Raw genomic sequence first — 21,799 nt, forward strand, 5'->3', positions numbered from 1 at the left:
AAAATCCAGAAGCCTGTGTACTATGTCAGCCGAGCTCTGCAGGGTGCGGAGCCTAGGTATACCCTGATTGAGAGGTATGTTTTGGCATTAGTTCACACGGCCCGGAAGCTCAGGTCGTATTTTCAGGCCCATCCCGTGGTGGTCATGACCGACCAGCCCCTCAAGCAAATTCTCTCCAGGCCCGATGCATCAGGAAGAATGGTAAGATGGGCCGTGGAGCTGTCCAAGTACGATCTCAATTACCAGCCCCGAACGGCCATCAAGGCCCAAGCATTAGCAGACTTTATAGCCGAAGGAGTCTCCTTTGGGCAACAGGAGTCCAAGGTCAAGCTGACCAGAGACGCAGCCGAGGCCGAGCTGGTCGGAGGAGCTGTTGAGGCCGTGCAGGTCACCAAGTCCGACCCGACCCAAGACGCAGCTGAGGCCAGGCAGGCCGGAGAGGCTGCCGAGGTCCAGGAAGGCACTAAGACTTCCAAGGCCGAACAGACCATAGGTGCAGTCGAGGCCGAGCAGGCCAGGGAACCTGCCGAGGTCATACAGGCCACTAAGGAAGCTAAGGACAGGCTGAGCGGAAGCACAGTGGAGGCCGAATGGGTCGGAAGTGCTGGGGAGGACGGCCAGGCCACCGGAAGGGTAACTCAGCCCATCCCGACCTGGACACTGTTCGTGGATGGATCTTCAAGCAAGAAAGGATGCGGAGTCGGGCTTCTTTTGACTAGCCCCATGGGGGATGAGCTGGCCTACGCTCTGAGGTTTGATTTCAGGGCCTCTAACAACGAGTCCGAATACGAGGCCTTGGTCGCGGGAATGATGATAGCTCGGAAATTGGGGGCCGAGTCAATAGAAGTCTACAACGACTCGCAACTGATAGTCAACCAAGTAGGGGGAAGTTACGAAGTTAAAGAGGAGCCCTTAAGGAGATACGTCGCCAAGGTACATGAGCTGAGAACCCAGTTCAAGGCATTCACGCTTAAGCAGGTCCCGCGATGCCAGAATAAGAGGGCGGATGCTCTGTCCAAGCTAGCTTCCACCTCGGTCGGCACGTTGAGCTGAGAGGTCCTGGTGGAGGTTGTCAGAAATCGGGCGTATGACCAGCTCGATGCAGCTGTTATTCAGGTAATAAGCTCGTGGATGGATCCCATAGTACGGTACCTGGCTGGTGGAGAGCTCCCCCCAAGCCGAGTAGAGGCACGGAGGGTTCTCCTTAGGTCGCGGGGGTACGAGCTCTCGAATGGGGTACTTTACAAGAAATCTTACCTACGCCCGTGGCTGAGGTGCATCACTCCGGAAGAGGGAGACTATATCCTGCGTGAGCTACACGAGGGCATCTGTGGAAACCACGTCGGCCGAAGGGTTTTGGCCAAGAAGGGAATGCTGTCCGGGTACTATTGGCCGACCATGTTCTTGGATTCAGCCGAGCTGGTAGCTCGGTGTAAGTCCTGCCAGCTGCACGCGCCGATCCATCACGCCCCAACTCAGGAGATGATTCCTCTCCAGAGCCCTTGGCCTTTTTTCCAATGGGGAATCGACCTGTTAGGTCCTTTTCCCCGAGCTCCGGGGGGTTATGAGCATATAGTGGTGGCTGTAGATTATTTCACCAAATGGGTGGAGGCCGAGCCCCTTACCACCATTAGCAGCAGGTCGATGCAAAAGTTCCTCTGGAAAAACATCGTTTGCCGATTTGGTATACCCCGTGTCCTGGTCTCAGATAACGGACGCCAGTTCACTGATAGTGCTCTTCAAGGCTGGTGTTCGGAGCTCGGGATCTGGCAGCACTTCACCTCGGTAGGCCACCCTCAAGCCAATGGCCAGGTGGAGAACGTCAACAGGACCATCCTGCACGGCTTGAAGACACGGATGGAGTTCGCTCGAACTGGGTGGTTGGAAGAGCTGCCAGCCATACTGTGGGCTTACGAACCACTCCCCGAACTGCTACCCAGGAGACTCCTTTTGTTCTGACCTACGGAGCAGAGGCGGTGATCCCTGCGGAGATAGGAGTTCCTTCGGGTAGGGTTCAGAATTTCATAGCTCGGGACAATAAGGAAGAGTTACGTCTTAACTTGGACCTGCTGGAAGCAAGGAGAGAAGAGGCGGCTATACGTATGGCTAAGTATAAAGGGCAGATCGCGCGACACTACAATGCTAGGGTAAGGCCTCTGTCCTTCAAGCCAGGAGACCTGGTATTAAGAAAGAATAGCGTGAGTCGGCTTCAGGGCACGGGCAAACTAGATCCAAATTGGGAAGGCCCCTATGTGGTAAGAGAAGCGGATCGGGCTGGATACTGCAAGTTAACTCACCTCAGTGGGGAAGAAGTCCCGCGTACCTGGCACAATTCCAAATTGAGGATCTTTCGTTAAGCTCGCGCGCGTTAGATTGTTTCAAGGTCGAGACCTTTTATTAATATTGATGTATTTGTTTATTTTGTTTTAGGGAGTAGTTCATTTATGTTGGCATAGGGCCGAACTGATGTGGCTTATGACAAGAAATTTTGCAAATGCGACTAAGTATGAAGCAAAAGAAAGGATTTTCATTGAATTCAGTAAAACTATACAAGGGGTCGAGCTCGTACAAAAAGAACTAAGCCTAGGAAGGGCCGAGCTCCCAAAAAACGAACTGCCTACTAACAGTTCGGACTCCAAAGACCCTGCTCTAGTTCTCGCCTTCCTCTTCCTCTTGCTCGGATTCAGGGGTGGTCACCGGAAGCAGAGGATCGGCAACCAGGTCGACTAGCTTCCGTCCGTGCGTATAGCCCTCCACCAGACGGTCGAGCTGCTCCACGGCCAGGGGGTTGTAGCTGGGAGACTTGCTCAGTTCAAACCCGGGCAGACCCAGCCTTTGCACTTCTTCCAGGGCTTGGGAGTACCCATGCTGCAGCACTGGTGTATTCAGGATGGCCAGGTCGCCCCTAAAGTCCTCCGACCTGAGGAAGGCTCGCACGCCCTCCTGGCATCCCTCGGCCTTAGCCGCCTCTGCCCGAGCAGACAGCTCGGCGCTCTTTTCCTGCTCCCCTTTCAGCTGGGCGGCCAACTCGGAGTTCTTCTTAAGCTCCAGCTCGAAGTTTGAGTGGGCTGAGGCGAGCTGCTTCTTCAGGCCTTCAATTTCGGTCGCAGCCGCTTTGTTTTGGCCGAGTAGTTTCTCGTTGGCTGCTTTCGTTTCGCTCATCAAGGGCAGCAGGCTCCCATAGCGCTGGGCTAGCTCGGACCCGATCAAGTTCCCTTGAGCCGCGCCCGTGTAGTAATAATCAAGGAGGTCGGAGAAGCCCATGGCCTTGACCAAGTTGTGGTCTCGTGGGAGGATGGCCCCATGGGCGAGTTCCCGGGCCGCCTCGGGAAATTGAGCTCGGTCATTTATGGAGAGCTTCCACTGGGGGCAGAAGTGCATGGGGTGCGTATGCGTGACTAGACGAGTTTGGGGGTCGAAGAGCAGGGTAGAGCTCTGGCGTTGCCACAGGTTAGGAGGAGCTTCAGCCCGGGCTTGTTCCTCGGCGGTATTCACACCGTAGTGGCCGCCCTGACCAGGCTCAGGCGTCGACCTCTCTTCCTGAGCTGGGGACGAGGTCGTCTCCACCCTAGCTCTCTTGGCGGTCGTTTTCTTCTTCTTCTTGTTTCCAGCCTCAACAGGCTTAGAGGACTGGGCAGGAGCTGGCTGAAGCGGGGGAACTGGCGCCGAGCTGGCTGGGATAGCTGAGGAAGGTTGCGTGGTAGCACCCTGATTGCTGGCACCCCCGATGGTCAGAAGGGAAGAAAATATTTTCACTGCAAAAACAGAAGGCCAGAAGGTCAGTAGATACATGAATGAAAAGAAGTCAGAAAGGGAGGAAGGAGGGCCAGGTCGATTACAGGTGGTCAGCTCGTCCGGCGATAATGGCTTATTTTCTGGCGAGGGATCTGAGGGATTAGCTCGGATCAGCCCCGCCGCCCAAAGCTGGGCATTGCTGAATTCTTTCACCTCCAGCTTCTCGTCCGAGCTGAGTAAGCGGTTGAGCTCGGCCACAGGGAGCGGGGACGGAAGTGGATCCGAAACCTGAGTCTCCGCCCTCCAGGTCAGAGGGGGAAAACCCAGGTTCTTCATAAAAAAGAAATAACGCTTCCAATCCTTGATTGAGGAAGGGGCTCCCGTGAACACCTCGCGGGTGGGGGTTTTTACCCCACTTCTGCGGGCAAAATAGAACCATCCAGGCACCTTCCCACTGACGTTCATCTGGAAGAAGGCCTGGAACAAGTCATGAGAAAAGGGAATTTCTAGGGCTCGGCAAAGGATAAAAAAACCTATGATGGAACGAACACCGTTGGGTATGACTTGGGTTATCCGGATACCCCAGAAGGTGAGGATGAAGAAGAAGAAGTCGGGGATAGGCAGGCGGAGACCAGCTATCAGCTGGTCCCTGTAGATCGCCACGAACCCAGGAGGAGGTCGGCTGGCGACCTCTCCTGGATGGGCTGCCCTGGGTTCAAAGAGGGCCGGGATTTCGTACTTTTCCACTAGCGAGTCCACATCTTTTTGTTCCAGGGCTGGGGAGATGGTATCGACTTCCCCGAAGCCGCCACTAGTTCTCCCCGAGGTCCCTGCCGCCGTCTGAGCTGGAGCTGCTCGTTCGGCAGCTTCAGCTAGAGGCTGGACAGGTCGCTCGGCCGGACTCATTGCCCTAACAGGAGATAAAGCAGGGGAAGCCACGACTTCTGGCCCGGACGAAATAGAAAGAGAAGAACTAGAGGGATCTGAAGGGCTGCTATCTATGTTTATGGGACTAGCTGCTCTATGCCTAGGGGCTGAACTGGTGACGTCAGAACTATCGGAACTGTAAGAAGACATAAAAAGGAAAGGGAAACTTACTGATGAGAGGAGGTCGGATGAAAGACTGATCTAAGGATTGCGCGAACTGACTCTGGGCTCCTAAGGCTGGGCGACCCGACGTGCTCTTGGAAGAAAGAAGATGAAGCAGCGAACTAAGGATGGGAGGAGCGAACTGACAAAATGAAGAAAGGGGTGTGAAAATGACGCCCAAGGAGCTTATTTATAGGCAATTCACAAGGCGGGAAGATGAAGGGACGTGCATTTATTGAACCGTTATGGGGAACCGTTCCTAACCGTCGCAGCTGGCGGACGTGACGATCGAGGTGACTGACGCGAACAGACGCGACGGTTGCGTGCACCACTCTCTGACAGGGGCCCCACACCGAGCTGACACGATGCTGGAAAGACGGCTAGACTCACGCGCACGTTCGATGACTCTAGACTAGGGGGGCTAGTGTAGTGGGGCCCAGGCGCACATCGGCCCGGGCCACGAACACATCAGTCCAACCCACGAGCAAGGATAGGAGGTGCTGGGCCGTGGGTTCAGGTCGGCCCGCCGGTCTGTGTGGGCGCCGCCTCTCAGGCATATGGACCTGATGGGCTGCGAGGTCCGCATCCTTAGGTCTGTGCTATGGAGCCCTAGGGGCCATTCACTCCAATAGGGACTCCTTGTTCTACCAGGAAGCTACTACCTGAGCCTCTATAAATACTACACGAAAGAGAAGCACAAGGTACGCTATTCATAACACAATCTCTACTCTTCTGCCCGAAGACTTGTTCTGACTTGATCATCGGAGTTGTTTCAGGGGACCTATCCCCGCAGTCCGCTTACGTGCAGGTCGGGCGCTTAATCATATCGTTCCGCGAGCCCCAGCTCAGCTCGGATCTTCACTTCGGCAGTCGCATCAGCGGCAAATGAGCATCCAGTCATGCGGAAAATTTCTTCAAAGTACGGCGGATCATGTGCCTTAATGAAAGTTCGTATGATTTCGTCCTCAGTCATTGGTGGCTCGACTTTGGCAGCTATTTTCCTCCACCTCTTGGCATAGGTCTTGTGATCCTCGGAGGGTTTTCTTTTTGTTCCTTCCAGTGTGGTCCGTGTTCGCGCCAACTCGCAATTATACTCGTATTGTCTTACAAATGCATTGGACAGATCCAACCAAGTCTTTATCTCTTCGGGTTTCAGCTTGGAATCCCAGTCGAGCGCATCCCCCTCCAGACTTTTTGGGAATAGCCTCAAAGGCAGATTTTCATCATCTGTTGGCCTACCCAACTTGTTGGCGAACAATCGGAGGTGTGTCTTGGGATTGCCTGTCCCATCATACTTGTTAAACTTCGGAGTTTTGAACCCCTCAGGCAATTGCACATTCGGGAAAAGGCAAAGCTCATCGTAATCCAATACTCCTTATTTGTTCAACCCCTGACTTTTCCTCATAAACTCATCGAAACGGTCTAGGCGTTTGAGAAGCTTCGTATCAATGGGAGCAGAAGATTCTCCCATCTCTGGCTTGTTTTGAATGGTATGGTCTGGCAAGAAAGGCTCAGCAGCAGCATGATAAAAGGTGTGTGGATTCAGAGGCATGTTTGGACCACCTGGAGGCTAAAATCCTTGCCCATAGGGGGGATAGAACGGAGAATTTTGAGTATACGTATACTGTGGGTTGAGAACTCCATCAAAAGTGTTTTGAATTGGAGGAATGACGAATGGTTCGGATTCCGGTTGTTTGATGGGCGCAAGCTCGGGCTGCACTCCTCTACTAATGAGCTCGTCGATCAACTTCTTTTGCGCTGCCATTTCCCCAAATTTGGCGAGTAATTCAGTCAACTGAACCCCGGGACTTGTGGCTTCCGGCTGGGTAGTTGCAGTGGCCTTATCGGACGATTCTGGCCGAGTACTCATGTCTACACGATTCCTTTGGGCTTTACTACGGGATCGCGTTATGATGGGGCTTCGACGAGAAGCTATGTTTAAATATTACCTGAGAATTTTTGAAAGATTGCCTTTAGATTTAACCATCGCTTAGTTATTCCAATGAAATAAAGAAAAGGAAAAGAAAAAGACAAGAGTTAGTAAATATTCAAAAAATTCTGATGCATGTCCTATGGGGAAGCCCTTTTATGCCAAGGGTAGGCCTAGCATGAAAATGCAATCCTCTAGGGTAGGCACTATACCATACCTGATGAATCCGATCAATTGATTGAGTGAAAAATGATTTGAAAAATTTGGCCAATTTGGAGTGAGAAGAGACATTTGTCCTAAATGTGGACAACGTCCGAATGGATTGATCACTTTTGATCGATACAAGAATTTGCAAAACGCACGGGTTTGACCTTGACGAACTTCCTATCGGAGAGATTGAAATTCGTTGACAAATTTTCTCCGTGAAGCACGAGTCAAAACCCCAACTGATCAAATGGCTGGATGCAATGGATGTTTTTCTACAAGTCGACTAGGTTTTCCAATTTGAAATTCGACATTGAAATCCCAATTGGTCAAATGGGTTGAATGAAATTGACAATTTATTTAAAATCGACTGAATTACCCTAAAAAGGGAAACGGGTCAAATGGATTGAGTGAAATTTAAAAACTTACTCGAAATTGACCGAATCATCCTAAAAAAGGAATTTGATCGAATGAAATTGAGAAATTTATTCAAAATGGACCAGATCATCCTAAAAAATAAAATTGGTCAAATGAATTGAATGAAAATCGAAAATTTATTCAAAATTGACTAGATCGCCCTAGAAGGATAAATTGCTCAAATAGATTGAGCGAGATTTGATTTATTCAAAATCGGCTCGGCTGCTTTAAAAATGGGTAAATTGGCCAAACGAATGAAATTGAATTAATGATTTATTCAAAAATCGACCGGATGACCCTAAAAAGGGTAAATTGGTCAAATGAATTGACGATTTATTAAAAAATTGATCGGATAACCCTAAAAAGGGTAAATTGGTCAAATGAATTGACGATTTATTCAAAAATTGACCGAATAACCCTAAAAAGGGTAAATTGGTCAAATGAATTGACGATTTATTCAAAATCGACCAGGTGACCCTAAAAAGGGTAAATTGGTCAAATGAATTGACGATTTATTCAAAATCGACCAGGTGACCCTAAAAAGGGTAAATTGGATGGTTTATTCAAAATTGATTATGAATTAACAAAATGGATCGATTGAATCGTCCGGCCATTGATGGTTTCAAAAAATTAGTCTATGAGCCTTCTAAAATCAAATTTTGGCCTCAATTTATTTATCGTCTCAATAGGAGGAATTATTTGTGAATTTCTTCAAATTAATGTCCGTTACGCAAGGGATTTTTTACCAATTTTGATAAAATGGCCAAAAAGTGATTATTAGACGCTCATATTCCAAAAATCGCTCTTATGAAGACGATCAGATCCTACCTTACCTTGTGCACTACCCTTTTGGATGGTACAAAATGTAAACGTGCAAGTCTCTTTGGATTAAGTATCCGAGACACAAGGTGGTTTATTCCTGACACGGGATCCCCTAAATGGCATTCCCTTTCTAGGGTTATGCATGATGCCATTTATTAAAATGTAAAATGTGACCTAAGGAACCCTTTATTTGCCAGGGTAAGCCTAAAATGGTATGGCATTATTAATTTATGAACAAAATATGCCACAATTTTCAAACGTGCAATAACCTATCTACAAGGGTAGGTCCTAAAAGGAGGTCATGCCAGACCTTTTATCCCTTAATGTTTGTGAATGCAAAAGACAAGAGACAAGGAAAGTTAGTTCAACACATAACCACATAACACTTTGGACAATTTAGATAATATAAAGTAACAAAGATATATAAGGAAAGGGGGTGGGATCCCTCCCCTCGTGAATGGTGTCCCTAATAGGGTAAGGTCGACTCTACCCTAGGCAATTCTAATATGGATGCATGAGGTTGGGGTTCGCTAATGCATCTAGACTCGATAAGCTCAGGTCCCCGAGCCTTCAGACTTAGAAACCAAGGGTCATCAATCCCAAGGTTCTTTGTCGGTGGCTCGAGCGATTCCCCAAACACCGCTACGCACACATCGTGTCACGGCTACGTGTTTGAGTGAATCTATCAAAATCCTCAACATTCGACTAAAAGCTAAAGGCTATCAACCCAAAGCTTAAAACGGAAGATTGAGTGACCCATCGGATCGTGCTACACACACATCGTGTCGTGATCACACGTCCAAGTGGGCCACCTAATCCTAATAGGGTGGAGTGGCGTGACAAGCCACTAAAAGAAAAATAAATGAAGGGTGAAAAAATTAAAGCGTATGCACGTATATTAGTGCTCGTTTGGAGGGGAGGGATCGAGAACCAACGCGAGGCTCTAAGGTGATGTCCCCCACCCAAATGCAATGCAAGCGCGAGATAAACAAGTAAACATACATCCAATAAACCAATCATACATTCGTGAGCGAGGGAGGCAAAGGGTCCTAAAAAGGAAAATGCAACCCTAATATCCAAAATGCAATGCATAAAAGGGGTAGAAAAAGGAAAAGAATGGCTAAATCAAATGGTTGGACCCACTTAGGATGTCCCCAGTGGAGTCGCCAAGTTGTCGCGCCCCACTTTTTGAAATTGGTGTGAGTAGTGTGTGTGGTGTGTGTGAACGTGTGTAGAAGTGAAAGAAAAGACCGTGGGATTGTGCAATGCGACGGTTTTGGTCAAGTAAAGTTCAAAAGGGTTTTTTTTTTGTATGAAAAATGGGAGTCGCCACTTGGTAATGATTTAAGGTGTACCAAGTCACCTAAAAAATGAATTTTTAAAGACAAGTAGTAAAACCCATTTTTAAACGACTCCTAGTCCACGTAAACCATTGAAAAAAGGTTCGGGAGTCACATTTGACAAAGGGGAAGGCAAGGATAAAAATCCAAGGCACCCCTTTGACCTAGCCAAGGCTAGTTGCGTGACTTAACCCTACTTTTCCTAACTTTTCTACCAAAAATATGTATTGCATGCTTGGATTTGACTAGATGAATGCAAAAAGAAAGGAAAATTGTAAACCTAAATTCTAAGATGTCTCTTGTAAGGTTTTTGGTCCCAACCACATGAGTTGTAGCGGCCAATAAAGGAAAACCTTATAGAGGTCGATTAATGCAAATGATGGCTAAAGTGCAAGTGTGCAAGTGTATAAAAAGGTGCATGTATGAAATTGTATGAAAAATCCAAGTGTTTGTGTGCAAGTGTATGAAAAGGTGCATGTGTGAAATTGTATGAAAAATCCAAGTGTTTGTGTGCAATTGTATGAAATATAGTGATAAGTGCATATAGGTGTAATTAAATGCAATTTTGTGAAGTAGAAACCAAAATGAACAATAAGGAAAAGTGATGAGGAAATGTGAATTGAAAAAATGAGTAAGTAATAAATGAGAATGAATGAACCTAAAGGAATGCATCAGGTCGGGTATGGGAATGACTCCTAACTTTTCGACTTCGATTTTCCCTTTGATTAGAAGGCAAAACTAGCGTGCTAAGGCTATCGAGTAGCCACACTCGCTCGTTTCCCTTATCGGAAGGGGACACTCAAGCAAAATGTACCCTATGGCTAGTATGAGATGCAAAACCTAAAATGAGGGGAAAAGGGATTCGAGGAACATGCCAAATGATAAAACTAACAAAAATGCATGACATGTAGTGAACACGCAAATATGTACTAACGAGGGGAAATCCCTAAGGGTCTAGCGTTGGACTAGCCCTTTCTATGAATTTCTAAGGGATAATGAGCCACAACTAGCATTGGACTAGTGTGGTGACGCACATTCATCCATCACATTCATCTACGCCTATAGAAAGCAAGTAGACATGCCAAACACTCATAAACACATAACACATAACACTTAGCATGCTCGACTAGATGCAAGGGCTTAATAAAGCAATTAACACATAGCATATAAATAAGCAATCAAGCTAATGAACCTATTACATTCACTAACTAGAACAAAAGGGGAAGGGGATAATGGACAAAATTACTTGCTACGCCCTATCTATTACAAGCCAAGAGGTGTACACATACCCCATTAAAAGAATAATTTAATAAGCAAAAGTGAATAAAATGAATGAACTAAAGAAAAGCTAGGAAAGCAAGTTAGACATGCGATTCTCACTTAACACATTGAATCACATAGGAGAGACAAAAGATAAAAGAGATTATACCTCCCTTGGAATGGTGCCTTAAATGGAGTGAAATCACTTATTTATCTTCCACAATAAAAGAAATGGTCAATGTACCAATTTATTTGAAGAAATTAAAGAAAATAGGCAAACACGAGCACATTCGGTCATAAAGCCCCTAAAGTCATGACTTAAGTGCATTTGACAAGGCATGGTAGTTAATTGAAGAAAAGCAAGCAATGAAATCGCAAAAACTAAAGCTACCAGGGACCAGATTGAAGACATTATTCAATTGGTTGGGTCAAAGTAGCATTATTTAGAAGCCAAAGGGTCAAAGTGCAATTTTAGAAAGTTATCTCATGCAATCTCCATGCAAGAACGTGAGAAAACATGCTGCAGCAATATTTTCAATAGGTTATGAAGCTTTCGGCAGCCAAGAAAGAATCAGATATTTATCAATCAAACATCAAAACTTTGAATTAAGATAAAGCCACAACATTGCCAGAACTCAATCAAACAACAAGCATAAAAAGAAACCATGCAAACTCTTAAAATTTTTGTGCAAGCCTACGGATGAAACTGCTGCAACAACTTGCTGCATTTTTAATCAGCTTTGACACAATCATGCAATGGGGAAGGGATTATGAGGTTAGCGACTCAACTCAAAAAAAAAAACTGAGAGGATTTGGGATAATGAGAAAGAAAAGAAAACGCAGCTTCATGATGCAAATTCAACATCTCAACAAACCAAAGCAATGGAAGGAAAATCACACCAATGCTGGAGAAAATTCCAGCCAGCATTCGGTAACCAGATTTGTCCATTCTTCCAACAAAGTGTTTGACCATAGCTCAAATGTTTTAAGGACTCAAATCATATAAACTCAAACCAATATTCACCCATCCAATTCCTCTCTCCATATAAGATCATGCATCAAGTTGGATGGCCGAAATTTGGTGAGACAAATGCAGGAAAGAAAACAGCAAAGGATAAAACCGAATGTAACAGCCTTTTCTACTTGGGCCTGGACATGTTTGTGCATGAGAACTCAAACAAACTCCACTAATTTAACAACCCAATGTCATTATCCTCACCAAAACGCCATCATCTACCTTTCCTCATAACTGGTTTCATTTCTGCAATTTCATACTGCTTTGAAAAACTTTTCTGGTTCCCTAAAACATTTCATTCAACCAACCAACCATTTGCAAATTTGTCACCGTGAGGAAAAACCACAGCAAACAAGTCAAGATTCAACTAAAGCTCCTAGCAAAATCATTCAAAATATCAATAACAACCTATGACCTCAATTTGAAGACAACAACCTCTCGGATAAACCAGTGATCATGACAAAACAGACGTGAAAACAACGAAGACGACAAACAAGCGTAACTAAGGAGCCTGAATCTAATCGTACTTCATATCTGGTCTTCTCATTTGCAACAAAGTGCAGATATGACTCACATGAAGAGCGAAAACAAGTGTAAAGGATCAAACTTTCAGCAATCAAACACAACGCAGCAACTTATGAACAAATTCCAGAGTAAAAATGATACCTTTAGCTTCTAATCAAAGCTTGATATAATCCAAAGATGAAGCCTTTGTTCTCCGCCTCTTTTGCAGCTGCTTCTCTTTCTTCCAGGTCTCCTTAGAAACCGTAGCCCTTTTTCCTTTGCTCTCGGTCTATCCCTTTCCTATCTTTCACGGTCGAAAACCAGGTCTCTGATTTCCTTCTCAATTTTTCTTGCTCAACGTTTCCCTCTTCTCTCTATCCCTTCTGTTTTTCTTTTTCCTTTTGTTTTGGCAGCCGCCAACCTCTCTCTCGAATTTTGGCTCAGATTTTTTCACTCTTTTTCGGCTGGCTACTCTCTTACTCCCTCTTCGTAGCTTTCTATTTTTTTCAAGTTGCGGCTGTCACCCTTGCCTCTCCCTCGGTCGCTCAATTTTTCTTTCCGCCGTCAACTCCCCCCTCCGATGCAGTCGCCTCCTCTCTCTCTCTGTATGCTCTAGCCTTTTGTTTTTTTCCTTCAGCCCACTCTTTTCTCAAACCTCCGTCACAGACTCTCAGCCCTTGTGACCAAACTTCCTCCTCTGTTTTTCTTTCTTTCCGATCCTCTCCTCATTTGCGGCTGTCAATCCCTCTCCCTCTTTTCTTGCCATCTCTTTCTTTATATACTGGAATCAAACACCCTAAACCCTCTGTCCTTTCTTCTCTATATGCAGCTGAAGGAGCTGCCTCAAAGTTCCCTTGCAAGCTGCGACCAAAACGCAGCTTGCATGCCGCGATCCTAATTTTTTTTTTGAAACAAAATTAAAAATAACAAAAAACACTTTAATCAATATTGGATGAAAAATAAATAAACTAGAAACAACAAAAAATGCAATTTCCAATTTCCTCTTTTTCATTTTCCATTTTCATCGTTTTTTCATTTTTCCAAGAAAGCAATGAATAAAACAAAAATGATTAAAACATATTTTTTTGAATGTTTTCCTTTTTCTTTTTTTTTTCTTTTTCTAGAAACTCTACGCTAAACTTAAAATCTTAAAAAAAACAAAACTAAAAACTAAAAACTAAAACTAAAAATGAATAAGACAAATAAAAATAAATAGCAAATGAACTAGACAAACTAAAAAGGTAAAATGAATAAAACTAAAATAAAATAACAACTAAAAGTGCAAAACAAACAATAATGAACTAAAATGCAAACAATCTAAAACAAAAATCATGAAATAGATGCAACATACAAATTATTTAAAATTTGGTGTCTACAAAAGTACTATAGACAGACTAGGTCACGAGTACAAAAGAACTCACGAAAAGCTTTTCCCCCTCTAGGGCTCCGTCCATAATCTACAAGAACAATACCGTTTATATCTGAATCAAGGTTGATCACGCTTAACCATACCCGAACAAACCACACGAAATTCCATAGAATCGCATTTCTAGTTCGCCCAATCCTTTCTAACCTAGGCTCTCATCTCTTTCGTATCCGGGCGCAAGAATCCCATCTAAGATGATTCAGAACTCGAGCCGGCCGGTCCCAAGCGTAAATCATCCATATTAAAGATTCCTACCCGACATACATACCTAGCTTCCTTAAGTCCCATGATAATGATCCTAACACTTATGACATGCACAGTTCATAGCTTACGCTCAAAATAGCACTTATACCTTTTGACGCATTCACGAAAGCAGGACCATAACACCACTTGGCCCAATCTCTCTTCGCGCAGAGACCACGCGAAGTGGCTCTGATACCACCTGTGACGGCCCCACCTTCCCCTAAGGCGAACCAAAGAGGTTAGCGGACTGCCTGCCCAGCTCTCGCCAGGACTAACGATGCAGGCAAACACGATCTAAGACGTTCCGGGAAAATAAAACGTGCTCACACAAGCCGGAATCGCAAGATAGCCAAACGCAAATCAAATCGTTGGTGAGTAGTAGGTGCCATATCATATAACTCGGAAAAATATTTCCAAACCAAATAGGACCCATAAACAGGGTTAAGCAGTGTTATATACATACGTTTGTAATTTACAAAACAAAAGCGAGATAATTAGATCAAAATACATTTAGGGTTTTGCCCAAAAGGAGCTATTCAAAATATATATATACATAAGCTCAACTCGGCAATCCATATTCATCGCCTTTCCAAAAGTATTCAATTTCCTATAAGGAAAACAAAAAGGAAAAGAGTGAGCTTACGCCCAGTGAGATACTATCACTCAAGCAGCAAAGTTCATATAAGCATCAAGCTTCTCATTCCAATACATCAAAAGTAAGCCAAGGCACACATCAATAGTGTTGATAAAAGGATACGGGCGGCTCTCAAGAGCCCCTTTCCTCGCATGCATTCTTGATCGGACCTCATTGACCCTCCGTCAATGTTTAAGAGTAACCAACCGTAGGCTGCACTTTACTTCCATTCCTTCCACCCAACATACCCCTACCGGGCCCGAACTCCAAACAGTAGAAATTTGGTAATACTCGAGTATACCGGAATCAAGAGTCTCACTATTACAAGATTCCATATAATAGTCCCCATGGCTCGTCGACTTTCACGACCAAGCCCTCGCTGGCTCGATTCAATCGACTACCAATAGGGTTGAGCTCAGTAGTAACAGTAAAAGCCGTTGGATCCTCGTCCAAACAACACCAAATCCAGTTTTCCATGTACATTTCAAGTACCACAGTGAAACAGTAGACAGTCGTATATAATACCAAAAAGGGTGAGGGCGATCAAGTACACCCTCACTTTAATCAGTTTCAACAGTGCAAATAAGCATTCAAGGCATCAAGTTCAAATATAACAAAGCCACATAGTAACAAACAAGTGAGTAGTACACTCACCAAGCAAGCAAGTAGAATTTCATAAACTTCCGCCCAAAGAGCGTCTTTAATCACCGTCACGCCCTAAAATATTCAAATAAGCACAATAAGATTCGATTACAAGTCATAAACCAATTCCACATAATACAAAAATAAGGCTTCATTAGAATGTATAAGTACTAGAGTAACTAGGGAAATCCGGGAATGAAGTTAAGTTCTAAACCCTAAAAGCAGTTTTTGACTTTATTTAGCAGTTTTGGCACCATTGGCACTACGATTATCGGATGGAGGTGCAAGGTACACCATTTCGAAGCTAACAGCTAGGGTTACAATGTTGTAGAAGGTCACTCAATCCAGTTCATAGCACAACTAGGTCAAAAATTCAGTATACTAAACCAGAACCGCAAAAATAGGTGAACAAACCGCATTCTGGTTAACGAACCGTAATTCAGGCTACCTAAGTCCAAATCAAGTGATTCCAAAGCCATCCAAAAGCTAAGATACCAGGATACATTTCTTAAGAAGATGTAAACAACCAAATCAGAAGTATTCCCAACCAAATTAACCAATTACGGAAGCAATTTTCAAGTTCGGGTAGAAACAGGGTAGTAGGGGTATTTCGATCTTTTCACAAGGTACGCTACTCCGATTGGCCTGAAATTTTGTAGGCATCTCCAAAATATCATTCCCTACAACTTTTATGTTTTAACCCAAGACTAATTCGTCCTCTAACTATGATGAACAGTACCAGGCAGAATGAGGGGAAATAAAACCCTAACTTCCAAAATTTCTTTCCAAAGCAGGAATTTTCTGCAATTAACCACACTTTACACCTTCTAGCTTCCTTCCATATCATTTCCAACCATCATACATAGCCACACAACATTAATCATTTGAAAATAAAAAAATCATAAATAATTATAAAACTTCACCAAATTCAACCAAAAATCATGATATAACCCCTAATATCATCACCTCAAACCACATAGGTCACTAATTAAGCATTATTGAAAAGAAAAGAGAAGTCCCTTAGTTATTCACCTTGTAATGCAAGAAAGGGAGCAACTAATCACCTTAGCCTTCCAAACAACTCCACTAATCACCTCACAATCACTCACTTAAGGGTTTTTATGGAACAAAAGCAAGATTAAATGGTTGATTTGTTGGATTTAAGCAAGATTGAAGCAAGAACTTGGAGAGCTTTTTCCTTTCTTTTGCTTGGAGAGAGCCGGCTACAAGGAGCTTGAAATGAAGATGATTTTGGTAATTTTTGGTTTATTTGGTCAATTGGTAAAAAGGTAAATAGTAGTCAAAATGCAAGATTTAATCATATGGTGACACTTGTCACCATATTTAATGCATGCACATCCCTTTTTCTCCTCCACTCTTGTGAGGGCCTCAAAATTTTTTATTTTAATAATATTATTATTATTATTACTATTTCATTTATTTATTTTATTTATTTTATTTATTTTATATATATATATATATTTTTTTGAAAAGTTAAATAATAAATGTGAAAATAACTATATTATGTATTTATATACAATTACATGATCTTTATGTGCATAGTTCACATTTTCATAATTGAATGATTTTCATTCGAACAAAATTCCAATGTTTGACCGACCAGTGCTAAGTTTAGTTTTTGAGCCGTGTCGAGGAATTTAACTTTGGTGAAAGATTAGACTATGAGTAGCTTTTAAAGAATTATAAATGAGATAGAACTAATATAGATAAGAAATGTGTAGTGGACAAATTTAAGTGGAAAATAAGCATTGGTCAAAGTTGGACAATTTCTGCTAAAACTAAGTTTTAATCTTGCCATTGTTTCTTCCATTTAATTTCCTCCAATTCACTTCAATTTCTTTTCCTTTCTTCCTTATTATAGTCGAGAATCCCCCTCCCTCATTAGCCAAGATAATCACTTTCATCCCCACTAAATTTACTCTTAAGACATTAATATGCAAGAGGGGACATGATCCTTAAAATAGGGCTTTAAGTCCTATCCTTCTCTTCCCAATATAATGCTCCCAATTTTTCAAACCTTTCATTCCTTTTCTTCTTCCCTTATCAGCCGACCACCCTCACACACTCTCTCCCTCTTTCTAGCCAAAGCTCTATCTTCTTCTTCCTCAACTCAAACTCCATGACCAACCAACTGCTAGCTTCACTCCATCTCCTAGCCGAGAGAAACAGAGGGAGAAACCGAGAGGAGCTCCTTGTGGTGGCTGGCCAGATTCTTGGAGAAGGAAAGAGATCTCTTCGTGGTGAAGATTGGACATCCTAGCCTTGGGAAAATCAGCTAGAACCTGAGGTAGTTCTCTAACCCAAAAGCTAGAGCTTTCATGTTATCTCTTGAAGAGTGAATCCTGAAACTTCATTGGGTTGAATTCTTGTTGGATTTGGTTAATGTACGGGCTCTTGGGATTCCCACAAATGTATGATCTTGGTTGCTAGCATGATTTTTATTGGTATATGTGTGAATATTTGGAGTTGTGGCTTGAACTTTGGAAGGGAAGAACCTTGACAGAAATCGGGAGAAAGGGAGAGTACAGTCCAAACCTTTTGTGATTATTCGAAAATGTTTGGGGCTGAATTAGCCTTAGCACATAACATGAAAGTTGTAGAGAATTGAGTTTAAATTATGCCTGTAAATTTTCAGCTCAATCGAAGCAGGGTAGCTTGTGAAATGACAAAATTGCCCCTGCTGCCCTGTTTCTATCAAAAATGATAGTCTGCCTCTGTAATTGCTTCGTTTGGCTGGGAAGATGAATGAATTAGTTTTTGATGCCTTCTTAAGAATTGTAGCCTTGTATCTTAGCTTTCAAATGGCTTTGGAATCACCTGAATCGGAGTTGTGTGTGCTGAGTTATGATTAACTGAATCAGGACTGTCAGTAATTGTGTCAGTGAGCTTCGAACTGGAAACTCTGGGGGTTATTTGGGTAAATTTGGCTAGGTTAGGGTGGGACCTGAGTTGCGATGTCTTCATGAGAATTGTATAGCTATGTCTTAGCTTCGAAACGGTATATTTTTTGTTTCAATTCGATAAGTGTAGCTCGAGTTGTGCTTAAATTGCTAAAAGGTGACAGTGATATGTGATATTGAACTTTGTGTCTTTGGAATTGGATTTGGACAATAATCAATTGTGGTGAATGGGGATCATGAGCGGTGATTGGTGAGTGTTCCTTATTTGTTAAAATCTTTCCTCAAGTATTTTAGTTAAATGTGCCCCTTTGGTTATTTAAATGTATTTGCCGTTTACTAAAAGGGTTTGCTAAATGGATTTGTGAACTGTATTTTCTTTATAAGGTGTGTGTGTACTTTATCGCACTCACCTAAGGACATGTGTTTGATTTGAGCAATTGGGATTTATTGTATTAGCTGCCTTATGTGATTAAATGTGATTAAATGAGACTTAGACGGGGGTGTACTTGGTCGCACTCGATCTAGGTATCAATATTTCGATATTGGATGTGTGATATGTGATTGGATGTATATATGTGATAAATCTTGTTTTATTACATGTTTGGCTTGTTAATTATTGCAAGGTATTCCTTAATTTGGATGGATGAACTTGTGTGTGTTTAAGTACAGTAAGGGGAAAAATTTCTGTTTTGAATCTTTTATGTTGGCCGAAATTTGTGGGACAAAATTTCAGATTTTTGGAGCTTTTATTTGAGTTAAAGTTTTGCCAAAATAATGGATTTTAAGTGTATTTGGGTTGATTAAACCGATTAGCTCTTCAAAGGAAAAGAAAGGAGTGAACTTGTTAAAGTGAAAACTGGAAATTTGCTTTCTGGAACATCAGGCCAGTTTTGGGAAAAAGGTTATCTTTTGGAGTATACTACTCCAAATCAAGTCCTGTTTGCTTGGTTTGAACTAGACACATAAGGCTACAATCCATGTAAATTTCAGGGGCTAACTCATTTTCTGTGATTTTTAGTGATTTTTCCAAGTCCGCTGGAAAAACAGAATTTTCCCTGCCCTGCATTTTTACTGTAGCAGTCTATTGACGGAAAAACTGGGCAATATCCGTATGGAATCTCATCAAGGTGTCTTCTACAAAGTTTTAGTCCTTTCAATTAGGTTTCCAATGGTATCAACCATGTAAATTTTGGACTTGTAAATATTAAGTTACGATTTTCTAAAGGTTTCTGCCATAAACCTCCAGTTTCCTGATTTTTACAATAAACATGAAAATGACTTGGACATTTTTGCTTAGCCTTGAATATGCACGTGAATGATCGCGATTATACATGTCTCAGGTGAATACGAGAACTCCGAAGAACTGGTTTAGCCTCTTCATTTTTTTCTCTCTCTCACGACTTTTGGTGAGTATCAAGTGCATGTGAAGTGTTTAAATGAAATGTTACTCGTACTTGCTAGTTAATGAGGCTAGGGTGTACTTTATCGCCCTTGTCCTCTCTTTCATAAAATTGCTTGCTTGATAAGTGATACGTGTTACATGTGAATGCAAATGAAAGTAGTTTCGTGAGCATTGAGCGGCAGAATGTATCATGCCCTTTTAGGGTAGGAGGTACCGCTCATCTCGTCTCAATGCTATGACCAAATCTTGTCGATTGGAGCTTCGTCTCATCGACCTAAAAGTGAATGGGGGGGGGACGCCCCAACCCATTGGCTAGCCTTGTAACTCAAGCCGGCAAGGGCTTGGTCGAGGAACTTGGTAAACCTTGGGAAGTGTTATAGCTTGATCCAAATAAGGGGTCTTGCTAGGTATACTTGTTAAGTGATACCACCTACATGCTTGTTTGGTTACGGATCCAAGAGGGTGTCATGGTGGCTGGAGGTAGTAAGTGGAGTTCTACATGGATAACTATGAAAGTTGACGGAGGGTCAACTACCTGAGCTTGGATCGCGCGTGGATTAGCTCCTGAGAGCTCCCGTATCTTTTATTGTGATTAAATTCCCTACTTGCTTAATGTTTCGTAGTTACTTGTTACTCAACTTATTGCTTTATATTGTGTCTTTGCTCGCATGTTTGCATGTTTTTCCCTTGGCCTCACTGAGCGTTAGCTCACCCCAATTTGTTTTCCTTAACAGGCTTGGAAGTGGAAGTTCTGAGGCTTAATTAGTGAACCCCAAAAATAATTTTCTTCCCACAGGACTCGAGACCAAAGGAAGTGCTTGTATTGAGTTATTAGTGTCTGAGGGATATCTCATATATAATTTGAATTTGATTCACTTGATAAGTATTTGGTGTAATATTTGGGACTGATAGTGCAATTGTAATTATTTGAGAACTGAGGACTTTTGTCTTATTCGAGGAATGATACCCTTACTTGAGATTTGTAATGTATCTTATTTTGTTCTAAGTTTGAAAAATGTTATTTCGTTTATTCTTGAGGTTGTACCCTATGTTATTGGATGTGAGTGATGTATTTTATTTGAGGACTGTAGTGAGTCCCGGCGAGAGTTGGGCAGGCGGTCCGCCGAATCCTTTGGTTCGCCTTAGGGGGAGGTGGGGCTGTCACAACTCTCATCCATATACTAACCTCTAATTATCTCATAACACCCGGTAAATTAAACCCAGTATCTAAAACTTAACCTAATTGGCCGAATTTTTCTGAACTTTCCGCACTAGCGGGTCCCACGTCCGGTATACGCTCTTAATTTCTCAAAAACTAACCGATACTAGAAAAAACATCTAAAAATGATATTTACTCATAAAAATTATTGGAAAAAAAAATTTCCTAATAAAGAAAATGCAGAAAACATGCCATTAAAGAGAATAAAACCTAGAAAATGAGAAAATTTACGGGTTCTCACGAGTTTAGTAGTTGTTAATCGCACAAAGGACATGTTGTCGCTGAGTTTAATCCTTTTAGTAGATTTTATTAATTATTGGGCCTTATCGAGAAGCCATAAAGAGTTGGCTCTTAATGTGGGCCAAATTCCTATTCCTAGTTTAGGTAGGTGAGTTGTCAATCCTTACTTGTAACGGATTTGCCCTAGTTCTAGCCTATAAAAAGACTCCTCTTGTATGAGTAAAGGGATGGAATATTACAACCAGAAATCGTGAGGAATTTTCCTTCAAGTTCTTAATCGAACTTACTCTTGAATTCTTGAGTTCATAGCTTAGAATTCAAATTAGAATCCATTAGTTTGTTCCCTAATCGTGGTGTCTCTTCATCCATCATTATTTGCTTAAGGTTGCTAATTACCTTCGTGTGTCAGAGGTCTTGAGTTCATGAGAACAATCGAGTTCAATTTCCATTGGGAGAAAAGGTCCAACTCTGATATTACAAAGTTGGGAGGTTCTAGGAGGGTCTTCCCCTAGGGTTGCTCATCAATAACCATATAGCTTTGGTTCCATGATGCAAGGTACAATGTATGGTTCATCGGCAGCAAGGTCACATCTTCTTGGATCATCCATAATGTAACTGACAAAATGAAGAACACTTTGAACATGATCAACTTCATTAGGTTGATCATCACTTGGAACACTTGTTGCAAAATGGTAAGGAGGCAAAGGACAAGATTCAAGTGCAAGAACTCCCTTTGAAACTTCATTACTCCTCCCA

General features: G+C 42.8%; 1 protein-coding gene across 1 annotated transcript; it reads left to right on the plus strand.

The window, feature by feature from the left end:
• Positions 1-1,131: 1,131 nt before the first annotated feature.
• Positions 1,132-2,357, plus strand: LOC113724378 (uncharacterized). The gene is made up of 2 exons (XM_027247285.1): positions 1,132-1,640; positions 1,745-2,357. Exons 1-2 carry the CDS (start codon positions 1,132-1,134, stop codon positions 2,355-2,357), a joined length of 1,122 nt encoding a protein of 373 aa, XP_027103086.1.
• The last annotated feature ends 19,442 nt before the right edge of the window (positions 2,358-21,799 follow it).

Source organism: Coffea arabica, chromosome 2c, assembly GCF_036785885.1.
Source record: "Coffea arabica cultivar ET-39 chromosome 2c, Coffea Arabica ET-39 HiFi, whole genome shotgun sequence".
Classification (NCBI taxonomy): Eukaryota; Viridiplantae; Streptophyta; class Magnoliopsida; order Gentianales; family Rubiaceae; genus Coffea; species Coffea arabica.

What these genes read in the sequence shown, in the direction of transcription:
- LOC113724378 (XM_027247285.1), top strand. Translation starts at nt 1,132, where the DNA reads ATGGATCCCATAGTACGGTACCTGGCTGGTGGAGAGCTCCCCCCAAGC. An exon ending in CTTACCACCATTAGCAGCAG is followed by an intron (nt 1,641 to 1,744) that starts GTCGATGCAAAA and finishes GTGCTCTTCAAG; the next exon opens with GCTGGTGTTCGGAGCTCGGG.